This window comes from Zalophus californianus, chromosome 10 (assembly GCF_009762305.2).
Source record: "Zalophus californianus isolate mZalCal1 chromosome 10, mZalCal1.pri.v2, whole genome shotgun sequence".
In the NCBI taxonomy this organism is placed as follows: domain Eukaryota; kingdom Metazoa; phylum Chordata; class Mammalia; order Carnivora; family Otariidae; genus Zalophus; species Zalophus californianus.
Genome location: NC_045604.1, coordinates 56,580,971 through 56,603,942, shown reverse-complemented (window position 1 = coordinate 56,603,942; position 22,972 = coordinate 56,580,971). Strand labels below are relative to the sequence as shown.

Sequence of the window (22,972 nt, the reverse complement as noted above, 5' to 3'; positions counted from 1 at the left end):
AATATTTAAAACATTTCAAAACTTACTTATCAAAATAAATTATATCTAAAAAAATACCACTAACTTTTCCCTGTATGAAATACTGAATATCTACCTTTTCTAGGTACTTCTAAGTTGAATAATTTTTAAAATATCCCTATCTATTTAATGTTATGGTATGAATTATTGATGGGAAAAGGCAACAACCTTATAATCAATCAGTTCTCTAGTAGATCAGAATATAGTCTTACCTCCATTCCTTCAAAAGGAGGTGGATCTTTAGGCTTGCTTGATTTTTCTTTTTTTTCTGTAAAAAGATTTTGTTTTTTATGAGAAGAACTAGGTTTTTAGAGTTTCTGGGTAATTTTTATTTTCAGCAGCTGAGTTTAATTATGGCTGAGCTGGGGATCTTAAAACTGAAGTTTATGAAATCATCTTTTTTCCAAGAAATAAAAAAATAAAAAATGTTCATCTATAATCCATCTGTTCTAATGAGGATATCAAGGATATAAATGAATAAAATCTATAAATGATCCCAAAGTCATAACTTCGTTTCCTCCTACATTAACTTCTTGGGTATGTAAATAGCCAGACTTGCCAACAAGCAGCAAAATAGTCCCTTCCTAATTCACATTTAAGGTGGGAGGAGGAAAAGATACATTAATGGGTTGATTAATATAAAAACTGAAATAAAAAATCACTTAAGGTAACGAATCACAAAAATAAAGTATTACTGTTTTGTTTCAATCACTTTTAGGGGGCAAGGTTTTTGGCTTTGAAATAGTGAATACCACGTAAAAAAGTTAAAAAAGAAAAATGGAACAGTTTTTTAAAAATAAGTGTGTATTTAACATAGTAACTATTTCATTTATGTCTTCAAACATTATCTATATAAACAGATTGATTTTAATGGATTTATCCATATATTTTGACATGAAAATTTCCTCATATTCCTTTAATTTGGGGGAAAGAAAGTGAGAAGACTAATTTACCTTGAAAACTCAGTTAAAGGGTTTTATTAGTAATTTTAATATAAATGCATTCAAGATTATATTAATTAGGCATTAGGAAAGATCAATTTTAACTACACTGTACAACTCAAAATAAGTATACACACATCTTATTAGAGTACAGGATTTACTTTGCTCACTTTGAACTTATTTAACTTATTGAAGAAGTTATCTCCCTCATTTACAAAGATCTTAACCAGAATATTCTATCATGAAACATTTAATAATTTTTCCTTATACCACTTATTATGAATAATTAACAATTATACATTGAATGCCAGTGATGTAGTTGGATGCAATCAAGTTCAAACTGCTTATTTTTGCTTTCAAATAAATTTATAATCACTTAATTAATTCAAAAATACATATTGATCACATTAGATATTATATTCAGGGTTAACTAAAAAAAAATGTATTAGACACAAGGCATTTTATTTGCTGTGGATAGAGAAAAGACTGAAATAATTTGAAAAATGTCCAAATTTTCTCTTACTTTTTTCTACTTAGTATAATCTTAAACACTTATAAATTATTTCAAAGGCACCATATTTTAGAACTCACAATGGTGAAAGACATGTAAACTTAATTAGTACTATGAAGTAGAATATAGCATTCAATAATCTTAGATGATTTTCCATTGAAATGTCTGTATTTTTATTTTGTTTCATTTTTGGTTTAGATTATTTGATGATAACTTCTAAAAATAATCAATTGCTTAGCTCTAATATTTTAATGGCTTGGTTCTTTATGAGGAAATTGAAGCTAGGAGAATGGCAACAAGGAAGACATTAAGAATGAAAGAGCAATATTTTCCTAAGAAAGAGTCATAAAACTATCCTAAAGGATAGTCTAAAATATATAACACATATCTTAACATTTAAATACCTGAGTAATCAATTCAAATTATAAATTAAGTGTCAAGAAGAAATTTAGAAAATATAAATCTAGTTGGGGTAGAGAAAATGGATTTTTCTGCCCCAATTCTCTTCTTTTATTATTCTAGAGTCAGTATGACAGACATTTGCTCTTCATTCCTGATTTCAGCACATGTGTACACATACACAAACATACACACATACCACAGTATGAAATAGAAACAGATCATTTTGTGTGGAAGCATCTAATATAGAGCCTTGTACACAGGAAACTAATAGATTTATTTTTTCATTCACTTTCTCATTTATAATACTGGCAAAACAAAATAAAATAAAAAAAACCCCCACCATTCAAAAATAAAAAGCACAAACTATAGTTAAACAACTCTGGTTATGCATTAAAAAGTGAAGAATTCTACTTACCTTTTCCTGACAATGAATCACGGCGGTTCTGTAGATAGTACAACAGCTGTTCTACCTCATTTAATTTTGAGGGATGAATAAGTTTACATTCTTCAACCACCTTCCGTGCCAGGGAAGCTATATCTGTGTTGGCATTGAGACTCTTAAGACGAATGCTGTAAGCATATCAGAATTTTCCAACTCAGGTAATATCAAAGTGATAACTTACACAATACTTATTTTAAATAGTTTATAATGCAGTTAAATGTACCTGACACAGACTCTTTCAGTAAAATATAATAAAGTATTAGATATAATTAGGCTTAAAATATGCAAAGAAATGATTTCTTTGAACTGGACAAATCAGATAACAAAAGAATATTAAAATCTACATCTGACTCTTCTAGGCAAGGACAGCGTATTCAGGGATCTTGGTTTAAAACAGTCTTTCTGACAATATATATAAAGTCTTTAGTCACTGTTGGATGTGAGAATCCATACTGCCAAAAATGAGTAACTCTCTTGACCATATTCACAATCATTTTTTTTTTAAATAGGGTCAACACATAATATCAGTATATTCAGATTCAGTTGTTCTGATGAAAACCATTACAAATGTACATGAATTCGTGGTACCAGGGAGAGCCATGAAGACATAAAATTAGGTTCAGGGTGAAACTCAACTGGAGGCAAAAGACTCTTACAAGCAGATGCACCCATGCAAGGCATATATTCAAAAAGAGAAACATAAGAAAGTAGACAATGTGTGGAATTCTTTTTCTGGTGAAGATGGACAATTTTTGAAGAGACATCAAGGTATTAGATTAGAGGCAGTAGGGACAGAGATCTCAAAAAAAATGTCTTATATTCAATACCTGTGAAATCATTATTCAGATAGGGATGATCTCCTGAAATAAATGCAGCATAGTGATTTACATATTATTCCTAGCTAAACAGTCATCTCCAGATCTGGTCCTCCTGGTATTCTACAAGTCACCTAATAGCCTTTAATAAATTCTTTTTACGCATAAATTTGCTAGAGTGGCTTCTAATGTTTGCAAAAACCTAGCAATACTTGGTCCATCTTTTTCTTTATGTTCCTACCTTTTAAATCTTTTAAACTATTTTATTTTTGTGTAATTTTAGCTGCACATAAAGAAGGCATTACATGGTGCCTTTGTTACAACTGATGAACCAATACTGATACATTATCACTAACTGAAGTTCACAATTTACATTAGGGTTCACTCTTTCTGTTGTATAGTTCTCTGGGCTTTGAAAAATGCATATGAAATGTATCTACCTTTATATTATCATACAAAATAGTTTTACTGTCCTAAAACTGCCCAGTATGTCACCCATTCTCCCCTCCTGCACCCCTTGGATTCCTGACAGCCTCTAATTTTCTACTTTAGTTTTGCCTTTTCTAGAATGTCACATAGTTGGAATCATATAGTATGTAGCTTTTCCAGTCTGGCTTCTTTCACTTACATGCATTATTACAGTAAGGTACCTCAAATGTGTTTTCATAGCTTGATAGTTGATTTCTTTTTAGTGCTGAATCATACCTGGTTATATGAATGCACCACAATTTGTTTACCCATGTACCTGTTGAAGGATATCTGGGGTGCTTCCAATTTCTGACAATCATAAATTTTCTATAAACATTCATGTACCAGTTTTTGTGTGGATATTGTTTTCAATTCATTTGAGTTCATATTATTGGAACACAACTGCTAGATTATATGGAAAGCCTATGTCTACCTTTGTAAGAAATTGCCAAACTGTCTTCCAAACTATCATTTTATATTCCCAGTAGCAATGAATGAGTTTCTACTGCTCTATATCCTCACCAGCACTTGCTGTCAATATTTTGGATTTTATCTAACAGATGTGCAATGGTATCTAAATATAATAGATTTGTCTATCCTTTCTTTTAAAATTATGTTAAACACCACACATGACATCATTAGTTTTTGATGTAGTGTTCCATGATTCATTGTTTGCATATAACACCCAGTGCTCCATTCAGTACATGCCCTCTTTAATACACATCACCAGGCTAACCTATCCCCCCAACCCCCTCCCCTCTAGAACCCTCAGTTTGTTTCTCAGAGTACAGAGTCTCTCATGGTTCGTCTCCCCCACCGATTCCCCCCCTTCATTTCTCCCTTCCTACTACCTTTTTTTTTTAACATATAATGTATTATTTGTTTCAGAGGTACAGGTCTGTGATTCAACAGTCTTACACAATTCACAGCGCTCACCATAGCACATACCCTCCCCAATGTCTATCACCCAGCCACCCCAACCCTCCCACCTCCCACCACTCCCGCAACACTCAGTTTGTTTCCTGAGATAAAGAATTCCTCATATCAGTGAGATCATATGATACATCTTTCTCTGATTGACTTATTTCACCCAGCAGGATACACTCCAGTTCCATCCATGTCATTGCAAATGGCAAGATTTCATTCCTTTTGATGGCTGCATAATATTACATTGTATATGTGTGTGTGTGTGTGTGTGTGTATATATATATATATATATATATATATACACAACACATCTGCTTTATCCATTCATCTGTCGATGGAAATCTTGGCTCTTTCCATAGCTTCGCTATTGTGGACATTGCTGCTATAAACATTGGGGTGCACGTACCCCTTCAGATCCCTACATTTGTAGCTTTGGGGTAAATACCCAGTAGTGCAATTGCTGGGTCGTCTGGGAGCTCTATTTTCAACTTTTTGAGGAACCTCCATACTGTTTTCCGAAGTGGCTTCACCAGCTTGCATTCCTACCAAAAGTGTAAGAGGGTTACCCTTTCTCTGCACCCCCGCCAACATCTGTCATTTCCTGACGTGTTAATTTTAGCCATTCTGACTGGTGTGAAGTGATATCTCATTGTGGTTTTGATTTGGATTTCCCTGATGCAGAGCGATGTTGAGCACATTTTCATGTGTCTGTTGGCCATTGAGATGTCTTCCTTGGAAAAATGTCTGTTCATGTCTTCTGCCCATTTCTTGATTGGATCATTTGTTCTTTGGGTGTTGAGTTTCATAAGTTCTTTATAGATTGTGGATACTAGCCCTTTATCTGATGCGTCATTTGCAAATATCTTCTCCTATTCTGTCGGTTGTCTTTTGGTTTTGTTGACTTTCTTTTGCTGTGCAAAAGCTTTTTATCTTGAGGAAGCCTCAACAGTTCTTTTTTAGTTCATTTTTGCCCTTGCTTCCCTCACCTTTGGTGATATTTCTAGGAAGAAGTTGCTGTGGCTGAGGTCGAAGAGGCTGCTGCTTGTGTTCTCCTTTAGAATTTTGATGGACTCCTGTCTCACGTTTAGGTCTTTCAACCATTCTGAGTCTAATTTTGTGTGTGGTGTAAGGAAATGGTCCAGTTTCATTCTTCTGCATGTGGCTGTCCAATTTTCCCAACACCATTTGAAGAGAATGTCTTTTGCCTATTGGACATTCTCTCCTGCTTTGTCGAAGATTAGTTGACCATAGAGTTGAGGGTCCACTTCTGGGCTCTCTATTCTGTTCCATTGATCTATGTGTCGGTTTTTGTGCCAGGACCATACTGTCTCAACGATTACAGCTTTGTAATAGAGCTGGAAGTCCGGAATTGTGATGCCACCAGCGTTGCTTTTCTTTTTCAACATTCCTCTGGCTATTAGGGGTCTTCTCTGGTTCCATACAAATTTTAAGATTATTTGCTCCATTTCTTTGAAAAAAGTTGATGCTATTTTGATAGGGATTGCACTGAATGTGTAGATTGCTCTGGGTAGCATTGACATCCTCAGAATATCTGTTCTTCCAATCCATGAGCATGGAACGTTTTTCCATTTCTTTGTGTCTTCCTCAATTTCTTTCATGAGTATTTTATAGTTTTCTGAGTACAGATTCTTTGCCTCTTTGGTTAGATTTATTCCTTATGGTTTTGGGTGCAATTGTAAATGGGGTTGACCTTAATTTCTCTTTCTTCTTTCTTATTGTTGGCATAGAAATGCCACTGATTTCTGTGCATTGATTTTCTATCCTGCCACTTCACTGAATTCCTGTATGAGTTCCAGCACTTTCGGGGTGGAGTCTTTTGGGTTTTCCACATAAAGTATATCATCTACAAAGAGTGAGAGTTTGACGTCTTCTTTGCCTATTCGGATGCCTTTTCTTTTTGTTGTCTGACTGTTGTGGCTAGGACTTCAAATACTATGTTGAATAGCAGTTGTGATAGTGGACATCTCTGCCGTGTTCCTGACCTTAGGGGGAAAGCTCTCAGTTTTTCCCCATTGTGAATGATATTTGCTGTGAGTTTTCATAGTTGGCTTTTATGATCTTGAGGTATATACCCTCTATCCCAACACTCTGAAAAGTTTTGATCAAGAAAGGATGCTGTACTTTGTCAAATGCTTTTTCTGCATCTATTGAGAGGATCATATGGTTCTTGTTCTTTCTTTTATTAATGTATTATATCACATGGATTGATTTGTGGATGTGGAACCAACCTTGCAGCCCAGGGATAAATACCACTTGGTCATGGTGAATAATCCATTTAATGGTACTGTTGGATCCTATGGGCTAGTATTTTGGTGAGAATTTTTGCATCCATGTTCATCAAGGATATTGATCTGTAATTCTCCTTTTGGATGGGGTCTTTGTCTGGTTTGGGGATCAAGGTAATGGTGGCCTCATAAAATGAGTTTGGAAGTTTACCTTCCATTTCTATTTTTTGGAACAGTTTCAGAAGAATAGGTATTAATTCTTCTTGAAATGTATGGCAGAATTTCCCTGGGAAGCCATCTGGCCCTGGGCTCTTGTTTATTGGGAGATTTTTGATGACTGCTTCAATTTCCTTAGTGGTTATAGGTCTGTTCAGGTTTCCCATTTCTTCCTGGTTCAGTTTTGGTAGTTTATACATCTCTTGGAATCCATCCATTTCCTCCAGATTATCTAATTTGCTGGCATATAGTTGCTCATAATGTTTTTTTCTTAAAGATTTTATTTATTTATTTGAGAGAGAGAGAGAATGAGAGATAGAGAGCACGAGAGGGAAGAGGGTCAGAGGGAGAAGCAGACTCCCTGCTGAGCAGGGAGCCCGATGCAGGACTCGATCCTGGGACTCCAGGATCATGACCTGAGCCGAAGGCAGTCGCTTAACCAACTGAGCCACCCAGGCGCCCCATAATATGTTCTTATAACTGTTTAAATTTCTTTGGTGTTGGTTGTGATCTCTCCTTTTTCAATCATCATTTTATTTATTTGGGTCATTTTTCTTTTTGATAAGTCTGGCCAGGGGTTTATCAATCTTATTAATTCAAAGAACCAGCTCCTAGTTTCATTGATCTGTTCTACTGTTCTTTTGATTTCTATTTCATGGATTTCTGCTCTGATCTTTATTATTTCTCTTTTCCTCCTGGGTTTAGGCATTATATGCCATTCTTCTCCAGCTCCTTTAGGTATAGGGATACGTTGTGTATTTGAGACCTTTCTTTTTTCTTGAGAAAGGCTTGTACTGCTATATACTTTCCTCTTAGGACTGCCTTTGCTGCATCCCAAAGATTTTGAACAGTTGTGTTTTCATTTTCATTGGTTTCCATGAATTTTTTTAATTCCTTAAGTTCCTGGTTGACCCATTCATTCTTTAGTAGGATGCTCTTTAGCTTCCATGTATTTGAGTTCTTTCCGACTTTCCTCTTGTGACTGAGTTCTAGTTTCAAAGCACTGTGGTCTGAAAATATGCAGGGACTGATCCCAATCTTTTGGTACCAGTTGAGACCTGATTTGTGACCTAGGATGTGATCTATTCTGGAGAATGTTCCATGGGCACTAGAGAAGAATGTGTATTCTGTTGCTTTGGGATGGAATGTTCTGAATATATCTGTGAAGTCCATTTGGTCCAGTGTGTCATATAAGTCTTTATTTCCTTGTTGACCTTTGGCTTAGATGATCTGTCCATTTCAGTGAGAGGGGTGTTAAAGTCCCCCACTATTATTGTACTGTTGTTGATGTGTTTCTTTGCTTTTGTTATTAATTGCCTTATGTCATTGGCTGCTCCCATGTTAGGGGCATAGATATTTACAATTGTTAGATCTTCTTGTTGGAGAGACCCTTTAAGTAGGATATAGTGTCCTTCCTCATCTCTTTTACAGTCTTTGGCTTAAAATCTAATTTGTCTGATATGAGGATTGCCACCCCAGCTTTCTTTTGGTGTCCATTAGCATGGTAAATGGTTTTCCACCCCCTCACTTTCAAACTGGAGCTGTCTTTGGGTTTAAAATGAGTCTCTTGCAGACAGCATATTGATGGGTGTTGTTTTTTAATCCAATCTGATAGCCTGTGTCTTTTGATTGGGGCATTGAGCCCATTTACATTCGGGGTAACTATTGAAAGATATGAATTTAGTGCCATTGTATTGCCTATCAGGTGACTGTTACTGTATATTGTCTGTGTTCCTTTCTGGTCTATGTTGCTTTTAGGCTCTCTCTTTTCTTAGAGGACCCCTTTCAATATTTCTCGTAGGGCTGGTTTCGTGTTTGCAAATTCCTTTAGTTTTTGTTTGTCCTGGAAGCTTTTTATCTCTCCTTCTATTGTCCATGACAGCCTAGCTGGATATAGTATTCTTGGCTGCATATTTTTCTCATTAATGCTCTGAATATATCATGCCAGTCCTTTCTGGCCTGCCAGGTCTCTATGGATAGGTCTGTTTTCAATCTAAAGTTTCTACCATTGTAGGTTACAGATCTCTTGTCCCGAGATGCTTTCAGGATTTTCTCTTTGTCTCTGAGACTCGTAAGTGTTACTATTAGATGTTGGGGTGTTGACCTATTTTTATTGATTTTGAGGGAGGTTCTCTATGCCTCCTGGATTTTGATGCCTGTTTCCTTCATGAAATCTACTATAATTTGCTCCAATATACCTCTGCCCCCTCTCACTTTCTTCTTCTTCTCGGATCCCAATTATTCTAATATTGTTTTGTCTTATGGTATCATTTATCTCTCGAATTCTGCCCTGATGATACAGTAGTTGTTTATCTCTCTTTTTCTCAGCTTCTTTATTTTCCATCATTTGGTCATCTAAATCACTAATTCTCTCTTCTGCCTCATTTATCCTGCAGTTAGAGCCTCCATTTTTGATTGCACCTCATTAATAGCCTTTTTGATTTCTACTTGGTTAGATTTTAGTTCTTTTATTTCTCCAAAAAAGGTTTCTCTAATAACTTCCATGCTTTTTTCAAGCCCAGCAAGTATCTTTAAAATCATCATTCAGAACTCTAGTTCCGACATTGTACTAATGTCTGTATTGAGTAGGTCCCTGGCAGTCGTTACTGCCTCTTGTTTTTTTTTTTTTTTTTTTGAGGTGATTTTTTCCATCTTGTCATTTTGTCCAGATGAGAATAGATGAATGAGAGAACAAAATGCTAACAGGGTAACGAATACCCCAGAAAAATACACACTAAACAAATCAGAAGAGACCTGAAACTGGGGGAAAAGAAAGGAAAAGAAAGAAAGAAGAAAAAAAAAGATAAAAACAAACAAACAAAAAAACAGAATATGATCGAATATGATCAGGCTGGTGCATAGATCAGTGCCACACACTAGATTTTGGGCATATTTTGGTCTGTTAGAAGAAAGTGCCTCCCAAAATTTTAAAGAAAGAAAAAGTTATATATGTACAAAAATAAGGGTAAATACAATGAAAGGATGGATTATGACTGTAAAGATGAAAATTATAAAATATTTTATAAAAGGAATTAATAAAACGTTGTTTGAAAAAAGAAAGAGGATTAAAAAAAAAAAGCGGGAGAGAATGTGATCAGGCAGGAGACAAGAACAAAGCCATACACTAGAGATTTAGGGTATATTTTGGTCTGTTAGAAGAAACTGTGTCCCAAAATTTAGAGAGAACTTATATATGTATAATAAAAATAAGGTTGACTACTATGAAGGGCTAGAATATGACTCTAAAAATGAAAAATAAAAAAGTTTTTTTTTAATGGGATTGATAAGATGTTGGCTGAAAAAGGGAAAAAGAAATAGTCAAAAAAAAAGAAAAGGAAAGGAAAAAAAATTAAAAAAAAAACTTTAAAAGACTAAAGAATCATGGGAAAAAAGCCATGAATTCCATGTGCAGTATTCCCCTAGCACTGGAGTTCGGCCATTCTCATTGACCGATAACATTGGTCTTGGCTGAAGGTTCTTGCTGATCTTCTGGGGGAGGGGCCTGTCAGTGGTTCTCAAATGTCTTTGCCGGAAGCAGAATTGCCCCACCCTTGCCAGGGCCCAGGCTAAGCAATCTGGTCTGGTTTTGTCTTGGGAGCTTTTGTTCCCTGCAAGCTTTCTGTATAGCTTTGGAGGACAAGAGTGAAAATGGCGGCCTCCCAATCTCTGCCCAGAGGAGCCGAGAACTTGGGGCCCCACTCCTCAGTGAGCCCCCAGAGAAAAGCAGTCAATCACTCCCGTCTCCCCGATTGCCGGCCACACTCTGTACTCACCTGGGTTGTGACCGAGCGTTTCTATCTCTGGCACACGACCCCGTTTGGAGTCTACAAACCCAGCAGATCCCTTCGGTGTGCTCCCAAGCCCCTCCTCCTGGGGGAGGAAGGGGGGGGGTCTCTCCGGATCTGCTGCTTGTGGGGTCCCTGCTGGAGGAGCAGTGGCCCAACTGTGCCATGGATCACAGTTTATGGCAATCCCAAGCTGAGAGTCCACTCCTCGGCTCCATATTTGCAGCCAGCTTCTCCGCTCGGATACCTGGGAGCTCTGCCGCACTCAGACACCCCGGGTCTTCCTGTGACCCCGAGGGTCCCGAGACCACACTGTCCCAGTAGGGTTCCACCCCCTGCTTAGCCACTGGAGCGACATCCCTCAGGATAGCGGACTTCTAAAAGTTCCAATTTTGTGCTCTGCTCTCTATCACTTGCCGGTAGCAGCTGAAGGAGGTCCCCTCCCCCGCCATCTATCTTCCCAAATATCGCCTCGGATTCACTTCTCTGCATGTCCTACCTTCCAGAAAGTGGTCATTTTTCTGTTCAGAGAGTTGCTGCTATTCTTTTCTTTGATCTCCTGTTGTGTTCGTAGGTGTTCGGAATGGTCTGATCCCTATCTAGCTGAATTCCTGGGACCAAACGAAATTTAGGTCTCCTACACCTCCGCCATCTTGCTCCCCAGCTCTATCGTTTTTCAGATCTATTTTCCACCAACATATATATAAACAATCTGATTCATCTTCTTTCCATCCAAGGTACGAGATTTTCTTCTTCAGTATGTAGGTCTCTCTCCTAAATCCTTCCCTTCTTATAAAAGACAAAGAAGAGGGTGCCTGCGTGGCTCAGTTGGTTAAGCGTCTGCCTTCAGCTCAGGTCATGATCTCGGTGTCCTGGGATTGAATCCTGCATCAGGCTCCCGGCTCAGCGTGGAGTCTGCTTCTCCCTCTCCCTCTGTGCTTTCTTTCCCTCTCTCGCTCTCTTTCAAATAAATAAATAGAATCTTAAACAAAAAAAAAGACAAAGAAGAAATAGGGCTAGAACTTTTAGAAAACGTCAGCTATATACTTACTGATTATACCCATAGTCAAAAATCAGAACCTTCATTAGGCAGTCCATACCTATTAAGAAGACCAAAAACTCACAAGAAAAATACTCCTAGTATTTCTGGACCATAATCATCAGTATCTCATAAAGAAATCTTCAGAAAACTGGGACTCTGTTGAAGATGGGCTTAAATATTTCTTTGCCTAATAAGGGAAAATGAAATATAGTACAAGTCTTCTAGACTTGGGCCATAGCACTGACTACCCCAATTTAATGACAATTTTCACTTCATATCTATCTCAGCCTACATTGAGTGTCCTTCCCAAAACCCTCATCCCCAGCAGCTGCCATTGTTAACACCTCGAACTATCAACAAACCACACTCTCCTTTTGCTCCTTCAACGATTCCTCTCCAAACCTTGTGCAGTTGAGTATCACAAGGTTGAATTACTCAGGTTTTTCCTTTACTGAAGTTTAAATCCACATACTCTAGCCACAGCTGGTAGTAACTCTTTCCAAGTGGTTGGCTCTCAGGTGAATGTATCCTTTGTCTAAAAAGTCCATGGATTTCCAAGCAATAACAACATTCTCATTTAATTCTAGCTGAATGACACTACTAACTGCATTCTTAAGAACTAAAAGTGAAATCTCTCACCTGAATGTGGATATTTGAGATTCTAAAGGCAAAGACTCTGATCTGCTAGCTTTTTCTTGGAAATAAAATTAATAAGATCTCAAGAGATTTTCACATGTTCTCAAAATGTACAAAACTCAGGCAGAAATCAAAAACACATTAATGGAAGAGAAAAAGTCTAAGAAGATACAGTGTAAGTATGTGTGTGTGAGCATATGTCTATTTTTCTTCAATTTAGTGAATTATCCAAGGACTTGGTTATTTTAATGAATTATCTATATAATTTAGTCTCCTAATACACAAAAAAAAGACAGATTAGGGATCTTTCTAAGATATTAGGCAGCTTGTCTTTCCAGGTTGCTATACACCAAAGTTTCCCCATTGCAGCACTATTAAAATTTGGAGCCAAATTATTTTTTGCTTGTAGGTGGCTATCCTGTGCATTGTGGGATGTTTAGCAGCACCCTGGCCTCTATCCACTAGACTGCCAATAGGATCCCTCCAGTTACAAAAACCAAAAATGTCCCCAGGCATTACCAAATGTTCTCTGGGGGAAAAAAAATCACAACCAATTGAGAACCACTGCTATATATTTAAAATACAGTGCTTTTCAGTGTGCTACGCCACCAGGACACACTAACACTTTTTTTAACTAGTTAAAATTCTTTTTACTTAGTTCCCAAATCAAGTTTTTTTTTTAATGGAGGGAGAGAAAAAAGTTAGGAGAGAATACTAGGTGATCTCAGACCTTCTCTACTTCTACAACATTATGGAAAGAGGGCAAAACAATCACCAGCACAACTATAGGCTAATGAGAAAGGCCATTTTCCAAGGCGCTCCTGAAAGTATTGCAAAAACAGGAAGGAAAGTGTGTAGGATGTCAGGAAATGTAAACTCAATTCATTGAGTCAGAAAATGCTCATTTTATACTAACATCTTTCACAAGGCTAGACTCTTAAGGGATGAATTCAAAGTACATGCCCCATGTGGGAATTCTGGAACTCATACTATTTTCTACAATTCCAGGGAAAAAAGAATACAGACAGGGATCTCCTAAAATAGAAATTTCCTAAATTAAGCTAAAAGTCTCATATAAACATATCTTTTATTACTGATTTCACAAGTTGTAGTAGTTTATATTCTATTATATGCCTTTTCTAAATGGGATAAATTAGAAATGATATTTTTCAGAAGTTCCCATTATACTTATGTAAATCTGATCTTCTCTGGAATAAACAGATTCTGTACTTATAGTTCAATACAGTCTCTGCTTCACTATGATGAAGTATATCTAGAAGAATGCCGTAACCTCTATCATCTATGCAATATAAATAACATCAAATTTCTACAGTTTGTATAAGGTTCACTACTTTCAAAACATACACAAATGAAGAAAACTTACATCTTTTGGCATTCCTTTCGTTCTCCCAACATGGGATCACCCATTTCTCCAAGAATGGTAGCTTCTACTTCATACTGAACAATGAGTGCTTTTTCTGATGGATGTACATCAATATTTCCTCCTTTAACTTTCCTATAATATAAAATAAAAATAGACATATATTAAAAGTTCACAAAATATTCATGGTTTTTATCTAGTTTCTAGTTCCAAAAGCATGTGGGTTAGATTAACACATACATTTAAATTAGATTTTCTTTTGACTTGGACCAAGAAATAAATCTTTTTCTCCAACTCTGTAAACTCTGTACTATACTTATAATTCTCAGTTTTACAGAAAGTACCTTAATAAATAGCTATACCTGGGAAAAAATACATTTACACAAAGAATCATGCATAAAAGCAAATCAATAAAATAAACAAGATGTTTTGGAGAGAGTAACCTCAAACAAAAATCAGCAATTCAAAAAAAAAGATAGCTACCCCCAAATTTATTTTGTTTCATATTTTATTTATTGTATTCTATTGTTTGTATGTATGTATGTATTCATTTATTTTTAAGTAGGCTCCATGCCCTGCATGGAGCCCATTGCGGGGCTTGAACTCAACGACCCTGAGATGGAGACCTGAGTCAAGATCAAGAGTTGGAGGCTTAACCGACTGAGCCATCCGGGCACACCCCCAAAATTTATATTAAAAAAAAAATCAATCTGCCTAACAATTAGCCTGTTACATGTATCACAGAATGACATGAAGAAATTATCTAAACTACAATATTTATCATGTATCATCTTATATAACTGTGTAAATTGTGGCATTAGTACCTAATCATTCTTCAAAATCACATTCATGTTACATAACAAAAAAAATTTAAGGGTTATGTTTTAGTTATGCATCTCAAATTATAGCATCACTAGTAATTCCCATAGAAAGTTCCTATATACGTTATCCTCCCACACTCCTAGTTATACAATGAATGTTTAATTATTGTAAACCAATGACAAATTAACCACTACTTGTCATGTGGCCACATTAGCAGGTGACAAAACAAGTTGTACTCAAAGAGATGAAGCAATAGAAACAAGATAAATTTCTCACTGTGGTCACACAGTTGGCTAGTGGGCATCTTAGACTGACGAGAAGGAACATAAATATAACAATGTCCTAAACTGATTCCAATAATCAGAAACTCAAAGCTTTTCCTTCCATTAGAAATAAGTGGCTTGGAAAGGAAGAGCAAGATGGCAGAGGAGTAGGAGGCCTACATTTTGTCTGGTCCCAGGAATTCAGCTAGATAGGGATCAAACCATTCTGAACACCTACAAACACAACAGGAGATCGAAGAAAAGAATAGCAGCAATGCTCTGAACAGAAAAGCGACCACTTTCTGGAAGGTAGGACGTGCAGATAAGTGAATCCTACACGATATTTGGGAAGATGGATGGCGGGGGAGGGGGCCTCTGTCAGCCGCTACTGGCAAGTGATAGAGAGCAGAGCACAAAATTGGAACTTTTAGAAGTCTGCTATGCTGAGGGACGTCGCCATGTGGAACCCTCGCTGGGACAGTGTGGTCTCGGGACCCTCGGGGTCACAGGAAGACTGGGGGTGCCTGAGTGCAGCAGAGTGCCCAGGTATCAGAGCAGGGAAGCCAGCTGCAGAGACAGACCTGAGGAGTGGGCTCTCAGGCTCAGGGTTGCCATAAACCATGATCCGTGACACAGTCCAACCACTGCTCTTCCAGCAGGGACCCCACAAGTGGCAGATCCGGGGAGACTCTCCATCCTCCCCCGGGAGGAGCTGCGCGGGAGTGCACTGCTGGGATCTGCTGGGTTTGGAGCTTACAAACGGGGTCATGTGAAAGAGATAGAAACGCTCAGTCACAGGCCAGGTGAGCATGGAGTGCGGCCGGAGACCAGGGAGAGAGGAGTGATTGACTGCTTTTCTCTGGGGGCTCACTGAGGAGTGGGGCCCCGAGTTCTCAGCTCCTCTGGCCGGAGATTGAGAGGGTGCCATTTTCACTCTTGTCCTCCAAAACTGTACGGAAAGCTTGCAGGGAACAAAAGCTCCCAAGAGCAAACCCGAGCAGATTACTTAGCCCGGAACCCAGCAAGGGCGGGGCAATTCTGTCTCCAGCAAATACATTTGAAAACCACAGCAACAGACCCCTCCCCCAGAAGATCAGCAAGAACAGCCAGCCAAGACCAAGTTTACCAATCAATGAGAACGACAGAACTCCACCACTAGGGGAATACAGCACAGACAATTCATGGCTTTTCCCCCTGATTCTTTATTCTTTCCAAGTTAATTTTTTAAATTTTCTTTTCCTTCTTTTTTGAATACTTTTCCCTTTTTCAACCAATCATATCAATCCCTTTTATAAAAATCTATTTTATTTTTCATTTTTAGAGTCATATTCTATCCCTTCATAGTAGTTAACCTTGTTTTTGGTATATATATATGTTGTTCTCTCTTTACAATTTGGGGATACAGTTTCCTATAACAGACCAAAATATACCCTAAATCTCTAGTGTATGGCTTTGTTCTAGTCTCCAGCCTGATCACATTCTCTCCCTTTTTTAAAAATTCCTCTTCTTTCTTTTTTCAACCAACTTATCAATTCCTTTTATAAAATATTTTATAATTTTCATCTTTATAGTCATAATCCATCCCTTCATCATAATTACCCTTATTTTTGTACATATATAAGTTTTTCTCTAAAAATTTTGGGAGGCACTTTCTTCTAACAAACCAAGATACACCCAAAATCTAGTGTGTGGCACTGATCGATGCACCAGCCTGATCATATCTGATCATATTCTGTTTGTTTGTTTTTTTTAATCTTTTTCTTTTATCTTTCTTTCCATTTCTTTTCCCCTGGTTTCAGGTCTCTTCTGATTTGTTTAGTGTATATTTTTCAGGGGTTGTCTTTAGCCTGTTAGCATTTTGTTCTCTCATTCATCTATTCTCGTCTGGACAAAATGACAAGATGGAAAAAAAATCACCTCAAAAAAAAGAACAAGAGGCAGTACCAAATGCCAGGGACCTAATCAATATGTACATTAGTAAGAAGTCAGAACTAGAGTTCAGAGAGATGATTTTAAAGATACTCCCTGGGCTTGAAGAAAGCATGGAACATACTAGAGAAACAATTTCTGGAGAAATAAAAGAACTAAAATCTAATGAAGTCGAAATCAAAGAGGCTATTAATGAGGTGCAATAAAAAATGGAGGCTCTAACTGCTAGGATAAATGAGGCAGAAGAGAGAATTAGTGATATAGAAGACGAAATGATGGAAAATCAAGAAGCTAAGTAAAAGAGATAAACAACTACTGGATCACAAGGGCAGAATTTGAGAGATAAGTGATACCATAGATGAAACAATATTAGAATAATTGGGATCCCAGAAGAAGAAGAAAGAGAGAGAGGGGCAGAGGCATATTGGAGCAAATTATAGCAGAGAACTTCACTAATGTGGGGAAGGAAACAGGCATCAAAATCCAGGAGACACAGAGAACCCCCTCAAAATCAATAAAAATAGGTCAACATCTAATAGTAAAATTTACGAGTCTCAGAGACAAAGAGAAAATACTGAAAGCAGCTCAGGAAAAGAGATCTGTATCTTACAATGCTGGAAACATTAGATAGACAACAGACCTATCCACAGAGACCTGGCAGGCCAGTAAGGACTGGCATGATATACTCAGAGCACTAAATGAGAAAAATATGCAGACTTGAATACTATAACCAGCTAGGCTGTCAAGGACAATAGAAGGAGAGATGAAAAGATTCCAGGACAAACAAAAACTAAAGGAATTTGCAAACACAAAACCAGCCCTACAAGAAATATTGAAAGGGGTCCTTTAAGAAAAGAGAGAGCCTAAAAGCAACAGAGACCAGAAAGGAACACAGACAATAGACAGTAACAGTCACCTTACAGGCAATACAATGGCACTAAATTCATATCTTTCAATAGTTGCCCCGAATGTAAATGGGCTAAATGCCCCAATCAAAAGACACAGGCTATCAGATTGGATTAAAAAACACAAGACCCATCGATATGCTGTCTGCAAGAGACTCATTTTAGACCCAAAGACACTCCCAGATTGAAAGTGAGGGGGTGGAAAACCATTTACCATGCTAATGGACACCAAAAGAAAGCCGGGGTGGCAATCCTTATATCAGACAAATTAGATTTTAAACCAAAGACTGTGTTTTGGTTTAAAACTTAAAGGGTCTCTCCAACAAGAAGATCTAACAATTGTAAATATCTATGCCCCGAAGATGGGAGCAGCTAATTACATAAGGCAATTAATAACAAAAGCAAAGAAACACATCAACAACAATACAATAATAGTGGGGCACGTTAACACCCCCCTCACTGAAATGGACAGATCATCTAAGCAAAAGATCAACAAGGAAATAAAGACTTTAAATGACACACTGGACCAAATGCACTTCACAGATATATTCAGAACATTCCATCCCAAAGCAACAGAATACACATTCTTCTCTAGTGTCCATGAAACATTCTCCAGAATAGATCACGTCCTAGGTCGCAAATCAGGTCTCAACTGGTACCAAAAGATTGGGATCAGTCCCTGCATATTTTCAGACCAAGGTGCTTTGAAACTAGAACTCAATCACAAGAGGAAAGTCAGAACTCAGATACATGGAGGTTAAAGAGCATCCTACTAAAGAATGAATGTGTCAACCAGGAAATTAAAGGAGATTTTAAAAAATCCACGGAAACCAATTAAAATGAAAACACAACTGTTCAAAATCTTTGGGATGCAGCAAAGGCAGTCCTAAGAGGAACGTATATAGCAATGCAAGTCTTTCTCAAGAAACAACAAAGGTCTCAAATACACAACTTAACCTTACACCTAGAGGAGCTGGAGAAAGAACAGGAAATAAAGCCTAAACCCAGCAGGAGAAGAGATATAATAAAGATCAAGCAGAAATCCATGAAATAGAAACCAAAAGAACAGTAGAACAGATCAACGAAACTAAGAGCTGGTTCTTTGAAAGAATTAACAAGATTGACAAACCCCTGGCCAGACTTATCAAAAAGACAAGAGAAATGACCCAAATCAACAAAATCGTGAATGAAAGAGGAGAGATCACAATCAACACCAATGAAATACAAACACCTATAAGAACGTATTATTAGGAACTCTATGCCAGCAAATTAGATAATCTGGAAGAAATGGATGCATTCCTAGAGATATATCAACTACCAAAACTGAACCAGGAAGAAATAGGAAACCTGAACAGACCTATAACCACTAAGGAAATTGAAGCAGTCATCAAAAACCTCCCAACAAACAAGAGCCCAGGGCCAGATGCCTTCTCAGGAGAATTCTACCAAACATTTCAAGAAGAATTAATACCTATTGTCCTGAAACTGTTCCAAAAAATAGAAATGGAAGGAAAACTTCCAAACTCGTTTTATGAGGCCACCATTACCTTGATCCCCAAACCAGACAAAGACCCCATCCAAAAGGAGTACAGACCAATATCCTTGATGAACATGGGTGCAAAAATTCTCACCAAAATACTAGCCAATAGGATCCAACAGTACATTAAAAGGATTATTCACCACGACCAAGTGGGATTTATCCCTGGGCTGCAAGGTTGGTTCCACATCTGCAAAGCAATCCATGTGATACAATACATTAATAAAGGAAAGAACAAGAACCATATGATCCTCTCAATAGATGCAGAAAAAGCATTTGACAAAGTACAGCATTCTTTCTTGATCAAAACTCTTCAGAGTATAGGGATAGAGAGTACATACCTCAAGATCATAAAAGCCATCTATGAAAATCCCACAGCGAATATCATTCTCAATGGGGAAAAACTGAGAGTTTTCCCCCTAAGGTCAGGAACACGGCAGGGATGTCCACTATCACCACTGCTATTCAACATAGTATTAGAAGGCCTAGCCATGCAGTCAGACAACAAAAAGAAATAAAAGGCATCTGAATCGGCAAATAAGTCAAACTCTCACTCTTTGCAGATGATATGATACTTATGTGGAAAACCCAAAAGACTCCACCCTGAAACTGCTGGAACTCATACAGGAATTCAGTGAAGTGGCAGGATAGAAAATCAATGCACAGAAATTAGTGGCATTTCTATACCAACAAGACAGAAGAAAGAGAAATTAAGGAGTCGAACCCATTCACAATTGCACCCAAAAGCATAATATACCTAGGATTAAATTTAATCAAAGAGGCAAAGAATCTGTACTCAGAAAACTATAAAATACTCATGAAAGAAATTGAGGAAGACACAAAGAAATGGAAAAACGTTCCACGCTCATGGATTGGAAGAACACATTTTGTGAAGAAATGTGGAACCAGAAAAGACTCTGAATAGCCAGAGGAATGTTGAAAAAGAAAAGCAAAGCTGGTGGCATCACAATTCCGGACTTCAAGACAAAGCTGTAATCGTCGAGACAGTATGGTCCTGGCACAAAAACCGACACATAGATCAATGGAACAGATTAGAAAGCCCAGAAGTGGACCCTCAACTCTATGGTCAACTAATCTTCGACAAAGCAGGAGAGAATGTCCAATGGAAAAAAGACAGTCTCTTCAACAAATGGTGTTGGGAAAATTGGACAGCCACATGCAGAAGAATGAAACTGGACCATTTCCTTACACTACACACAAAAATAGACTCCAAATGGTTGAAAGACCTAAATGTGAAACAGGAGTCCATCAAAATCCTAAAGGAGAACACAGGCAGCAACCTCTTCGACCTCAGCCGCAGCAACTTCTTCCTAGAAATATCGTCAAAGGCAAGGGAAGCAAGGGGAAAAATGAACTAAAAATGAACTATTGGGACTTCATCAACATAAGAAGCTTTTGCACAGCAAAAGAAACAGTCCACAAAACCAAAAGACAACCTACAGAATGGGAGAAGATATTTGCAAATGACATATCAGATAAAGGGCTAGTTTCCAAAATCTATAAAGAACTTATGAAACTCAACACCCAAAGAACAAATGATCCAATCAAGAAATGGGCAGAAGACAGGAAGAGACATTTTTCCAAAGAAGACATCCAAATGGCCAACAGACACATGAAAAAGTGCTCAACATCGCTCTGCATCAGGGAAATCCAAATCAAAACCACAATGAGGTATCACCTCACACCAGTCAGAATGGCCTAATTAACAAGTCAGGAAACGACAGATGTTGGCACGGATGCGGAAAGTGGGGAACCCTCCTACACTGTTGGTGGGAACGCAAGCTGGTGCAGCCACTCTGGAAAACAGTATGGAGGTTCCTCAAAAAATTGAAAATAGAGCTCCCAGATGACCCAGCAATTGCACTACTGGGTATTTACCCCAAAGCTACAAATGTAGGGATCCAAAGGGGTATATGCACCCCAATGTTTATAGTAGCAATGTTCACAATAGCCAAAATATGGAAAGAGCCAAGATGTCCATTGACAGATGAATGGATAAAGAAGATTTGGTATATATGTACAATGGGATATTACGCAGCCATCAAAAGGAATGAAATCTTGCCATTTGCAACAACGTGGATGGAACTGGAGGGTATTATGCTGGGTTAAATAAGTCAATCAATGAAAGACATGTTTCACATGATCACTGATATGAGGAATTCCTTATCTCAGAAAACAAACTTGAGGGTTGCAGGAGTGGTGGGGGTTGGGAGGGATGGGGTGGCTGGGTGATAGACATTGGGGAGGATATGTGCTATGGTGATTGCTGTGAATTGTGTAAGACTGTTGAATCACAGACCTGTAGCTCTGAAACAAATAATACATTATATGGTAAAAAAAGAAAAAAAGAAAAAGATAGTAGGAAGGGAGAAAGGAACGGGGGGATATCGGTGGGGGAGACGAACCATGAGAGACTATGGACTCCAAGAAATAAACTGAGGGTTCTAGAGGGGAGGGAGGTCAGGGGATGGGTTAGCCTGGTGATGGGTATTAAAGAGGGCATGTATTGAATGGAGTACTGGGTGTTATATGCAAACAATGAATCATGGAACACTATGTGAAAAACTAATGATGTATGGTGGTTATCATAACATCATAAAGTAAAAAAAAATCCTAGTCGCCTCACTAAAGTGACACAAAAAAGAAATAAATGGCTTATTATTCATATTTCAATGTAATAATTAAAATGATCTTTTCATCAGAATTCTTTATGAAAACAAAAAATGCAAGAACATGGAATCTGTATAGGTCATGACTAAGAGTCAAATACAGAGACAGGGCGGGAAATCAAATACAACAATGCTAGAGTGTAGGTAGGTCAGCAACTAAACTGACAGTAAGATGTACAGAACAGAGCTTGTAAGGAATGAAAGCAACTAGAAACGAGGCAGGCCAGTAAAAATAATTAGGAAATAAGATAAACACAAATATACTAAACATGATGTTACAGAGTCCAAAAGGTAAGATAAATGTATATAAGTTGAGGGTAGCAATCAAAAACTAAAGAAATCATGGGACTCAAAAGAACTAAGAAGAGCTTAAAAAAAAAAAAAGAAGTACTATATAGGAAGCACAACACAAACTATCTTAATTGTAAAGTAAACTAGTTATTTGCTTCCTGATGAGATGGAGAGCAATCCCACTCTTGAATTTCCTATACAGAAGGGGGTAACCGCTGTATCCAATTCAATGAAGAGAACCAGAAGGATAAAATGTAAGTGCAGATCCTAAGAGGAATCTCCAACCACCACTTTCACAGTAGGTCTTCCGCACATTAAGAAGTGAGATAAAAGCATAATTGTTGTCTTCTGGTCTGATATCTTGCCTTTCCCAAAGAAATCAAATAGATCAAAGAATCTCACCACTCCTTTCCAGTTTTTGTTTGCTTTTATGTGCCCGTGTGTTTTGAGACAGTAGTAAGTTCGTCAAATTTTTTAAATTTTCTTTATCACTAAAGCAGATTATGTTTTTATAGGAAAAGTATTACACAGAAATTACAAAGAAAGAAAGAAACTCAAAAACCTAGAAGAAACAAGCTGTTATAAATTTAGCACATATACATTCAGATATTTTTCTATCCACATATAAATAAGAGTGGCAGCTCTAGAATTTCTTTATAGGAAAGGCATAAGGGTAGCAACCTGGTAGGGCTGAAACTACATTGA

General features: G+C 37.5%; 1 protein-coding gene across 3 annotated transcripts in view; it reads right to left on the bottom strand.

The window, feature by feature from the left end:
* The window catches only part of KIFAP3 (kinesin associated protein 3), a 205,754-nt gene that overhangs the window by 148,405 nt on the left and 34,377 nt on the right, over nucleotides 1–22,972 (bottom strand). For all 3 annotated transcript variants that reach the window (XM_027612528.1, XM_027612529.1, XM_027612530.1), the window contains exons 2-4: nucleotides 13,834–13,965; nucleotides 2,288–2,442; nucleotides 231–286 (exon numbers count right to left, since the gene is read on the bottom strand). In XM_027612528.1, the coding sequence (XP_027468329.1) occupies nucleotides 231–286; nucleotides 2,288–2,442; nucleotides 13,834–13,965 (343 nt within the window). The remainder of the gene's footprint in view (nucleotides 1–230; nucleotides 287–2,287; nucleotides 2,443–13,833; nucleotides 13,966–22,972) is intronic.